Source organism: Schistocerca americana, chromosome 2 (genome assembly GCF_021461395.2).
Source record: "Schistocerca americana isolate TAMUIC-IGC-003095 chromosome 2, iqSchAmer2.1, whole genome shotgun sequence".
In the NCBI taxonomy this organism is placed as follows: Eukaryota; Metazoa; Arthropoda; class Insecta; order Orthoptera; family Acrididae; genus Schistocerca; species Schistocerca americana.
Genome location: NC_060120.1, coordinates 145,577,060 through 145,588,026, shown reverse-complemented (window position 1 = coordinate 145,588,026; position 10,967 = coordinate 145,577,060). Strand labels below are relative to the sequence as shown.

General features: G+C 47.0%; 1 protein-coding gene across 1 annotated transcript in view; it reads right to left on the bottom strand.

Annotated features, from left to right (window-relative positions):
- Positions 1–1,750: 1,750 nt before the first annotated feature.
- The window catches only part of LOC124593840 (runt-related transcription factor 1-like), a 163,941-nt gene continuing 154,724 nt past the window's right edge, over positions 1,751–10,967 (bottom strand). Inside the window, exon 5 of the mRNA XM_047132187.1 lies at positions 1,751–2,013. Within this exon, the coding sequence (XP_046988143.1) occupies positions 1,751–2,013 (263 nt within the window). The remainder of the gene's footprint in view (positions 2,014–10,967) is intronic.

Below are 10,967 nucleotides of genomic sequence, written 5' to 3'. Positions count from 1 at the left end.
AGATTGTTAACATATAAAGTAACTGACTACGAACATTTTCAAAAGGAGGGCGTAAAGAATCGCATCCTCCCCTCTCGGTATTGCGAGGGTTAACGAGTACAAAATCGCTATGTCATAACACCAAAGACAGCTGTACTCCTTACGGTGTACTACAACTTATCCACAGTGTCGAGCCAGGAATCAGTCTGCACGTAATATGTCAGCAGATCATTACATCATTCATTAGAGGAACGCAAATTTCATTTTTGAAACAGAACAATTACCGCGCACTAGGAAGGAACCTGTTTCAATTGCCCTCCTGAAACCTGGAAAGCATCGTTCCTGCCAGAGTATTTATCGTATCTCTCACCACCTGCGTTTGGAAAAGTTTTGGAGTGCATGATCAACAGCACCTTGTTTGAAGGTTAGAATCCTAAGGGCACGTTTGTAGATTTCAGTGTGGATTTAGGAAATATCATTCTACTTCTGATAATATGCTGGTCTTGGAGGCCGCTATGTAAAAATCTGCACTATCCTCACAATACGACACTCCCACCGATTCGCATAACAATTAGACTTACTAGTCACATTAATGTAAACAGCCTGAATAAGCACCTATTGCACCGCAGACGGATGCGAGACATGCTGGAAGCGCATCAGTGAGGTTCCGGAAGATATAGACAGGGATGTGGAGCCATGTCGACTCTAGTGCCGTGAACCGCTGCAATAGGTTTCTTGGTCGTGAATCCACTGTGCGAACAACCCGATCGAAGTGGTCTCACGGATTATCGATTGGGTTTAAATCGGGGCAGTTTGGTGACCACCTGTCCCTGCGATCTTAGACCAAGCAGTTCACTGCAAGTTGTGTGACACGTTTCATTGTCCTGTCGTTAGATGTCCGAGAGCAAACACACTGCAGGTTGAGGTGAAGATGGTCCCCAAGGATGATGCATCATGCTGTCCACAATGACGAGATCACCCAGGTAACGCCCGAAGACATTCCCCAGCCCATAACGCTCCCTCCATATTGTAGGATGATTGCTTTTACGTGTTACATGCGCCAACGGCCATCTGTCTGCTGTTGAAATACAAAACGTGATTCTTCTCAAGAGGTCACCTGGCGCAAAGTCCAGTTGCGGTATTGCCGGAAAAATTGCAGCCTTCGTCGGCGATCAATAGCAGTCCGAACGGGTGCATGAACCAAGCATCTGCTACGGAGGCCCATACACAGCAACGTTCTCTGTATGTTCGTTGAAGAGACAATGTTGGTAGCCCCTTGGCTCATCTGGGTGGTCAGTTGATCAAGAGTAGCACCTCTGTTCGTCCGTACACATCTCCGCAGCCGTCGTTCACTCGTGTAATCTTTGGCCAATGGCGAACCACTGGCGCCACTTTTGCGTAGATCCATTTCGCCATGCGCTGTGCAATTTAACCTCTGCGGCTAGTGAACAGTTTATAAACCTAGCCGAGAGCCAATGGTCAAGCATTTTTGGACGCCATAAAAATCACTGCGATCCTGCATTAGGACCACTGCACTGTTTTCTGCGTCCGCCCGACATGCTTCACATACCCTCCAATGCTAGTGCTGCCACCTGGCGTTCTGAGTGGTTATTGCACGCTGACGTCGAATGGTCACATTAATGTGACTGGGCCTTGTTGCATAAGAACATCAGCTGGCGCATCCTGATTTAGAGACGGTGCACGAGAACGTCCTGTAATGATCAATGTATCTCATACGGCTCTTGTATTTGTAGTAGGTGATACGTATGGATTAGAGTTTCAGGAACAACGTTAGAGAAGTCTCCTTCCTGGTACTCCAGCACTGGTGCACGGGCGGCGGTCGAGGCAGCGCCTCTCGCGTCCCTACACCGCTGCACGCCGACTTCAAAGGGTCGGCACCCAGCAGGCGGCCTGTATGGGTTTTAATATAAGGGGCAAGGGATGAAAACAGAAATCGTTGTACTCCGGCGGCGGCGGCGGCGGCGGCGGCGGCAACAGGAGCGGTGGTCGCCGACGCCGACGCAGCTGGCCGCGCTGCTTTTCCGGGGCCGAGAAAATGAATAGGTTTCCCCTCAGGCGCCCTAAAAATTAATTAATAATCAGCTTTTTTCCGGGGCCGGCCGTCGCTGGCGACATTAATAAAAACTCTTGCGAGGACGAAATGAGGGCTGGCGGGCATTCCTGTCCCGCAACGGCGGCAGCGGCAGAGGCCGCGCGGCACAGTGCCGTCCGCTAATTTAGATTATTGCGCCCGGCGTCCGGCAGGGCAGGCAAGGCTCCTGCGTAATATCGCGCGGCCGTCGCAGGCCGCCGTGTGGCGGCGTCGGAGGCTGCCGCCTAGGACGGCAGGCTGCGCTCGCTCTAACGTGCCACAAGGCAGCACTACGCTCCAGGCATTAAAGCAACGCAGTGTTCTGCCAGAAGGAGTGACAACAATTTGTAACGTTCCTTTCACATGTGATTCCGAAAACTCTTAAGTGTGAAATCCCAGTCGCACCAGCGCCCAGAATGCGCGCACTCCTCCACACGAGAAGCAAGAATACAGACCCACGGGTGAGAGATTTTGTTCATTTTTCGCACGGTTGTATTTCTAACAATACCACCACTTGAAAAGTAGGTTAGAAATCAGATTAAAAATGTTGCTCACGCAGCCTATGTTCGCTTTATCGGGCAACAACCAAGTTATTGACTGTGGATGGCATCGTCAGAATGGAAATAATGAAGTCACTGTAAAATATCATTAATTTTGTCACTTATTTTGAATGGATTCCCACGTAGATTTCGTCGAAGTTGTTATGGCTCATCTTTTTGATTCTAGGGGGATTCCATTTTGACTGCTAGAAGGTCCAGATCTTTATTTTAGTTATATTTGAAGACCTAACAAATGCGTCTTTCAGGAAATTTTTAATGATCAAACAATCCCAGATCAGAACAATGGGATGGTAGAAATAATTTTTGACTTGGTGTTCACGATTCACATTTTTATTAAACTACTTGTAAATTCACATATACTTTTTCTTAACTGTCACACCATCAAGAAAACAGTTTTGTATCAGTTTTCATATATTTAATTTCCACTTTAACCAAACACAAGGCTTGACTGTTCTTTTACAAAGTGAAATAACAACTTAACTTCTGCAAAGTGATACAAAGACTGCTCTGTGCGCATTCGCGCCAAATCGGTTACAAGTAAGTCAAAGATTATGCCAGTCTCACAGATATGAATACACATAGCCGGCCGGTGTGACCGAGCGGCTCTAGGCGCTTCAGCCTGGAACCGCGCGACCACCACGGTCGCAGGTTCGAATCCTGCCTCGGGCATGGATGTGTGTGATGTCTTTAGGTTAGTTAGGTTTAAGTAGTTCTAAGTTCTAGGGGACTGATGACCATAGATGTTAAGTCCCATAGTGCTCAGAGCCATTTGAACCATTTGAGCCATTGACGTAAATTCAGCGGTGTATTTTCCTCATCGTGTTGTCGCTGTCCAGCTCGGTGTGTAGCTTGACAGCTCAATGTATAATAGATTGTGGGCGCCAATACCTTCTACGTTGTTCCATTGAACTCCCTGTAGTGTGCTGGTCAGGTGAAGCGGAGGTAATATTGTCGGTGGGTCCGTTGACTGTCTAACGGTTGGGCTGCCGTTGGATCGACAGTAGTTGGACCGACTGCCTGTCTCACCTACGCGAGCGTTAGTGTTTGAATTCCAGGCCGACCCTCAGAACTTCTGAGCGCCTTTGGGTGTACTGCCTTTTCTTGTTTGTTCTTGTTGTTTGCAACTGTATGGCTTCTAGCCGATTTTTAGATTAAGGTTGTTTTGCCTTTAAGGCGTGAGATGGTTTGGGCCTTCAGCCTAAATTAAGACCTGTTTTATGCAAAGCCTTTGGCATTTTTAAAATTAATGTTATTAACCCTTAAGTGTTGGGCCTTCAGTCAATTTTAAATTTAAGTTGTTTGCTCTTAAAGTGTCAGATTCTCTGGGCTTTCAGCCTATTTAAGGAACTTTTTTAAGATAAGGCTTTGCCTTTTAAATTTCTGACTTTGGTTGAGCTTTATGTTATTGGCTTTCAGCCGTATGTAAATTAAAGTGGCCTTGCTTTTAAGGCATGAGATTGTACGGGGCATTCAGCCGCTAATTCAGTTCCAAAACTAAAGCTGTGTTTTTTTCTTTAAAAAAATTCTTTATTGGCTTTTGTAATGTTTGATCAAATAAAAGGTTCTATGTTCGAGTGTAACTGACAGCCGCTTATTTTGGCCCCTTTCCACAATTTAAACTACCTGTCCTGTCATGCGGGTTTAGCAAGGCATCTGAGCATGCTTGAAGTGTTCACGTAGTAATGTAAGCGTTGTTGGTTGACGAGTCGCACGAGTCACTTCTCGTCCCACCATTACCGCACGTGCTTGATTCGAGACAAGTCAGGAGATGGTGCTGCACGTCATGTACAGCAAGTTGAATTTCAAGGGCAGTGTTCCTGTTGGAAAAACACATCACTTTCCTGTTGCAAGAACGGCACGAGAACGCGTCTAACAACATTCTGCACTAGCGACCGCTGGTTAGCGTCCCCTTCACAAACGCCAGAGGTGTACGAGAGTTGTAGTTTATCACACTCCAAAACTTGAGCCTGGGGTGGGTCTAGCGTGTCTTGGACGAAGCACTCTACTAGACAGCGCTCACTAGGCCTACGTCGTACGCGCAAACGTCCGTCACTTGTGTGCATAAAGAACCTGTTTTCGTCGATACAGACCACAGCGCGCCAGTCTATCTTTCAAATCATCCTCTGACGGCACCAGTCGAGCTGTGCACGTCGATGCTGTGGTGTGAGTGCGAGGCGGACTAGAGTTGTGCGTACCTTTAGTCCTACTGCTAACAACAGTTTCGCAACAGCTCGTATTGACGCATGTAGGCTCACAAGCCCTATTATTTGTGCTGTGGCAATCTGCCACTACTGCCCTGGCTGACGCGCCACGTCTGACTTGTGTGGCAGTTCTGCGAAACTACCGTCCCGTCACTCAGAAGGCCACAGCTTCACCCCTTCCAAACTTGCTCAGAAGGCTTTAGGAAACACGAGTGCATCTCCGTGCATGGTTGCCTGCTTCCTTCATACGTTTACGCCACACTTAGCCTTCTGGCTGTGAGTCTTCCCTATTAAAGGATAGACATAAATGGCGCTTTAGTAGCTATGCTACTACTCTGTCTATTGTCGGACGACGTTGAAACCATTGTCAGTACAGGTGGCATACACCGTCGTCGGATCGGAATGTACGTACATTTCCCGGCGTGCTAACTTTTTTTTCCGGCAGTGTATACTGGTGGGAGTTGCGTGTAATTCGTTCTGTAATTATTGTCTTCGAGTTGGTGCTCACAGTCGGAAACTCTGTTTGCGAATGGCGATGCCTACGCCCCGTAAAGTCCATGGAGTCGTGGCTCCCTTTAAATTGAAAAGCCAGAAGACGGGCGTCCCCGAGCGGCCGACCACTAAGCCGGTCGGTCAGTGGCGTTGTCCAGGGCCTTGTCGTGTCCGTCCTCTTGGTCACCGCATAGCGATTCATCGGCGAGTGGGGTGCGCAATTCGTGACATGGCGCCTCTAACCGAGCAACCACTCCGCGCGGCATCAAATGTCAAATCTGACGTATTGTCCACGCACACAAAATCATCCAGAAACAAGTCCAGCATCATTTTAAGTGAAAGGAAATGAGTCCAAAGCTCAGAATGTGTAGTCAGTTTGATTCTATTTATTTAATTTAAGGCATTCCCTTTGAAACTCGCTCTGACCTTATCCCATTACCGACACTATCTTTTTTCAGTTACAGTAGTATCCAAATTTGCCTGCCGCGTTTCACGTGTACAAAACCACACTGACTTCGACATATTCGTAAACATCTCTGTTATTGACATACACAGCCTTTCATTGCTAGTGTAAATTTCATTAAAATCCTTCTGGGTGCTGTGTGTATTGTTTAGTTATGAGACAAAATATTGAAAACATTGAAATAACTGACATTTTGGCCGTTTTACAGAGACTGTCCTCAGGCTCCCTGCACGCATTTTGGTAGATGGTAGGGAAAAGGTGGTCGGCAGATGCACGGACACTAACGTGTTTACAGAGTTTGGGTGTTGGCAGCCCTTCTGTGCAGGGGTGACAGGGCACGACGAAGTCGTCTCCTCCTTTCCCTCAAGGTGTCAACGAGCTCTTAGAGAGGCGTCGCGTCTGGTTGTCTCTGGCGGTGAGGCACGGCAGTGGATATTGGACTTGGAGTGCGACGGGACCGCGACAACAGGACGCAAACGAGGGAGAGAATAAACCGCAGCGAAACGACTGCGTGATGGATCGCCGCGCCGCAGCCGCGCGCTGATAAATAATATTGGGGGGTGTCGGCGGCGGCGGGGGCGGCGGCGAGGGCGGGCGCAGCAGAGGCGTGAAAGGTGGATGCCAATCGACAGGCGGCGCGCGCACAATGCCGCGCCACGATTTATGGCGCGCCCCCTGCAGTTCCGGGCTGCCGGGCCGCCGGGGTGGCGAATAATGCGGCCGCGATGGGGTAGGGAGCGGCAACGTGCGTACGCCGCGCTTTGGAACACAGGCCGCGGAGGATCGTGCGCGCTCCTGAGTGATCCCGTGCCGGTACCGCCATCTCTGAGGTCGTCTGAGACGTCAGTTACGTTTTACACCCAGTTTTAAACTCAGCGACAATTACAAAGCATGTACTGCAACTTACATTGAACTGTTGCTTTATCTGTACACATTCAGCTTGATTATTTACCATTTTCAGTTATTATAACCATCATCACTGTAAGAAAAGCTGTACAGCAAATGGATCAAAAATATATACAACTCATAAATGACTAGCGGCATACCAAATATAACGATGTTCCACACTGATGTACCGTAGGTCTCCAGAAGAGCGTAGTGTTCCAAAAGATTGGAAAAGGGCACATATCATCCCCGTTTTCAAGAAGGGACGTCGAACAGATGTGCAGAACTATAGACCTTATATCACTAGCGTCGATCAGTTGTAGAATTTTGGAACACCCATTATGTTCGAGTATCATGACTTTTCTGGAGACTAGAAATCTACTCTGTAGGAATCAGCATGGGTTTCGAAAAAGACGATCGTGTGAAACCCAGCTCGCGCTGTTCGTCCACGAGACTCAGAGGGCCATAGACTCGGGTTCCCAGATTGATGTTTCTTGACTTCCGCAAGGCGTTTGATACAGTTCCCCACAGTCGTTTAATGAACAAAATAAGAGCATATGGACTATCAGACCAGCTGTGTAATTGGATTGAAGAGTTCCTTGATAACAGAACGCAGCATGTCATTCGCAAATGAGAGAAGTCTTCCGAAGTAAGAGTGATTTCAGGTGTACCGCAGGGGAGTGTCGTAGGACCGTTGCTATTCACAATATATATAAATGATCTTGTGGATAACACCGGAAGTTCACTGAGGCTTTTTGCGGATGATGCTGTAGTATATCGAGAGGTTGTAACAACGGAAAATTGTGTTCAAATGCAGGAGGATATGCAACGAATTGACGCATAGTGCAGGGAATGGCAATTGAATCTCAATGCAGACAAGTGTAATGTGCTGCGAATACATAGAAATAAAGTTCCTTTATCATTTAGCTACAATAAAGCCGGTCAGCAAGTGGAAGCAGTTAATTCCATAAATTACCTAGGATTAGGCATTAGGACTGATTTAAAATGGAATGACCATATAAAATTAATCGTCGGTAAAGCAGATGCCAGACTGAGATCCATTGGAAGACTCCTAAGAAAATGCAGTCCGAAAACGAAGGAAGTAGGTTACACTACACTTGTTCGCCCACTGCTTGAATACTACTCGCTGGTGTGGGATCCGTAACAGATAGGGTTGATAGAAGAGATAGAGAAGATCCAACGGACAGCAGCGCGCTTCGTTACAGGATCATTTAGTAATCGCGAGGGCGTTACGGAGATGATAGCTAAACTCCAGTGGAAGACTCTGCAGGAGAGTCGCTCATTAGTTCGGTACGCGCTTTTGTTGAAGTTTCGAGAACATAAATTCACCGAGGAGTCAAGTAGTATATTGCTCCCTCTTACGTATATCTCGCGAAGAGACCATGAGGATAAAAACAGAGAGATCAAAGCCCAAACAGACAATCTTTCTTTCCACGAACAATACGAGACTGGAATAGAAGGGAGAACCGTTAGAGGTACTCAAGACAGACTCCGCCACACGCCACAAACCGTCAGGGGGCTTGCGGAGTATGGATGTACACTTCTGGCCATTAAAATTGCTACACCACGAAGATGACGTGCTACAGACGCGAAATTTAACCGACAGGAAGAAGATGCTGTGATATGAAAATGATTAGCTTTTCAGAGCATTCACACAAGGTTGGCGCCGGTGGCGAAACTTACAACGTGCTGACATGAGTAAAGTTTCCGACCGATTTCTCATACACAAACAGCAGTTGACCGGCATTGCCTGGTGCAACGTTGTTGTGATGCCTCCTGTAAGGAGGAGATATGCCTACCATCACGTTTCCGACTTTGACAAAGGTCGGATTGTAGTCTATCGCGATTGCGGTTTATCGTATCGCGACATTGCTCCTCGCGTTGATCGAGATCCAATGACTGTTAGCATAATATGGAATCGGTGGGTTCAGGAGGGTAATACGGAATGCTATGCTGGATCCCAACGGCCTCGTAGCAGTCGAGATGACAGTCATCTTATCCGCATGGCTGTAACGGATCGTGCAGCCACGTCTCGATCCCTGAGTCAACAGATGGGGCATGGACTATCAGCTCTGAGACCATGGCTGCGGTTACCCTTGACGCTGCATCACAGACAGGAGCGCCATTGGTTACACGTCTCGGTCACCTCTTGTTCGCATTGACAGCACTCTGAACAGTGGACGTTACATTTCAGATGTGTTACGACCCGTGGCTCTACCCTTCATTCGATCCCTGCGAAACACTACATTCCAGCAGGATAATGCTCGACCGCATGTTGCAGGTCCTGTACGGGCCTTTCTGGATACAGAAAATGTTCGACTGCTGCCCTGGCCAGCACATTCTCCTGATCTCTCACCAATAGAAAACGTCTGGTCGATGGTGGCCGAGCAACTGGCTCGTCACAATACGCCAGTCACTACTCTTGGTGAACGGTGGTATCGTGTTGAAGGTGCATGGGCAGCTGTACCTGTACATGCCATGCAAGCTCTGTTTGACTCAATGACCAGGCGTATCAAGGCCGTTATTACGGCCAGAGGTGGTTGTTCTGGCTACTGATTTTTCAGATCTATGCACCCAAATTGCGTGAAAATGTAATCACATGTCAGTTCTAGTATAGTTTATTTGTCCAATGAATACCCGTTTATCATCTGCATTTCTTCTTGGTGTAGCAATTTTAATGGCCAGTAGTGTAGATGTAGATGTGTAAAATCGTACATATCACTGTAGAATATCGCTATATTTGGTATGCTGTTGAATCATCCATGAGTAGTACCCATTATTGATCAATATGATGTACTGCCTTTGTTATAGTGATCATGTCTATAATAACCGAAAACAATAAAGTATTAAGTTGAATGCTTGCCGACAGTTGATAGCTATAAACTTCCTTTTCTTGAGTTACATTAACCTGTTATCTTCCATTGTCTGGGACTCGTCTGTTATAAGCAAAACGAGTAAAAAATTAGTCCTCTAAGGAAGAATTATGCTAGTAACATTTACGACTCCTCTAGCCTTGATAATGGTCACCACCCACTGGGGACTGGAGCTAGTAAGATACTTCATATATGTCATATCCTGCTGAAACCAATCGATGACCAGATCCTATAGAGCTACCAGACTATAAAAATTTAGCCTACTACGTTTCACCAGCTGACCTAAACAGTCCCAAACATTTTCTATAGGATTAATATCTGGTGATATAGCGAGACAGTCGAGATGCAATAGAACCCTGAGTTACAGCTAAACATGTGAAAGCTGAGAAATTCGCTGTTGTTATCTTGGAAGATTGGAAGATGGGACGACCCGCTGCACAGTTACCGTGATGTAGAAAAATGGGACATTTGGTCACTGAAAATGTTGAAATAACTTCACGATAAGTCCAAGTCGTCGTACGAAAAAACGCCCAACAAATTAAAGAATCACATGCATCATGAACCACATCCCCTACACATTGCTTGTCAGCCGCCTCACTGGGCCGACGGTACACACCTTCTATCATTTAAAAAGAGACAAATTTGTTGGATCACACTGTACGCCTCCTGTTAGCTAGCGTCCAATAACCGCTTTGTTTGCCCTTTTCGAGGTACAGGCCTCCAAATTATAGCTCCGTTCACAACTTTCGTTGAGAGACCTGTGACAGATTTTAGTTCATTGAGTGCAGCGATATCTGTCATGTCTCAAATCAGCTGTCAGAGACAAGGTGCAACACTCGTCTTCGTTCCCTGTCAACTACAGCCGTTACTAGGCCGTGTTACATGGCTTCGCATAACACTTCATTCCTTGCAGACACGCAGTACAGTCCTTGTTGATACACCAACAAATCAGGCAGCTTCATTCTGATTTGGTCATGGACACGTCTAAACACGATAATTCTTTCTGCCATTCCGTCTCGTCTCCAGATCGACACATCTTGCTGCACTGACTCCATACAACTGATTGGCACATGTACATGACTTCACTAGCTTGCCTTACGCGACTGCCTTGTGGCAATTTTGAATCACATAGAGGGTGACACAGTGGCCATTAACTCTCGGTTTTATGCGGCCCACAACACCTTCAAACACCACATGCAACATTTTCATATTCTCTCGCTCGCTATGTGGCAATTAATAGTCCTACAGAAAAGGAAGACGTGTAGTCACTGAGCAGTCAGCGAGTTGCGGTATTCACTCTGCCAGTTCGACATGAAGGACTCGAGGCCATTGAATGCGGTGTGATACCTACTGCGGCAGCTGGAGGGCATGCGACCAGTGTGTACAGTGTGGTAGTTATTC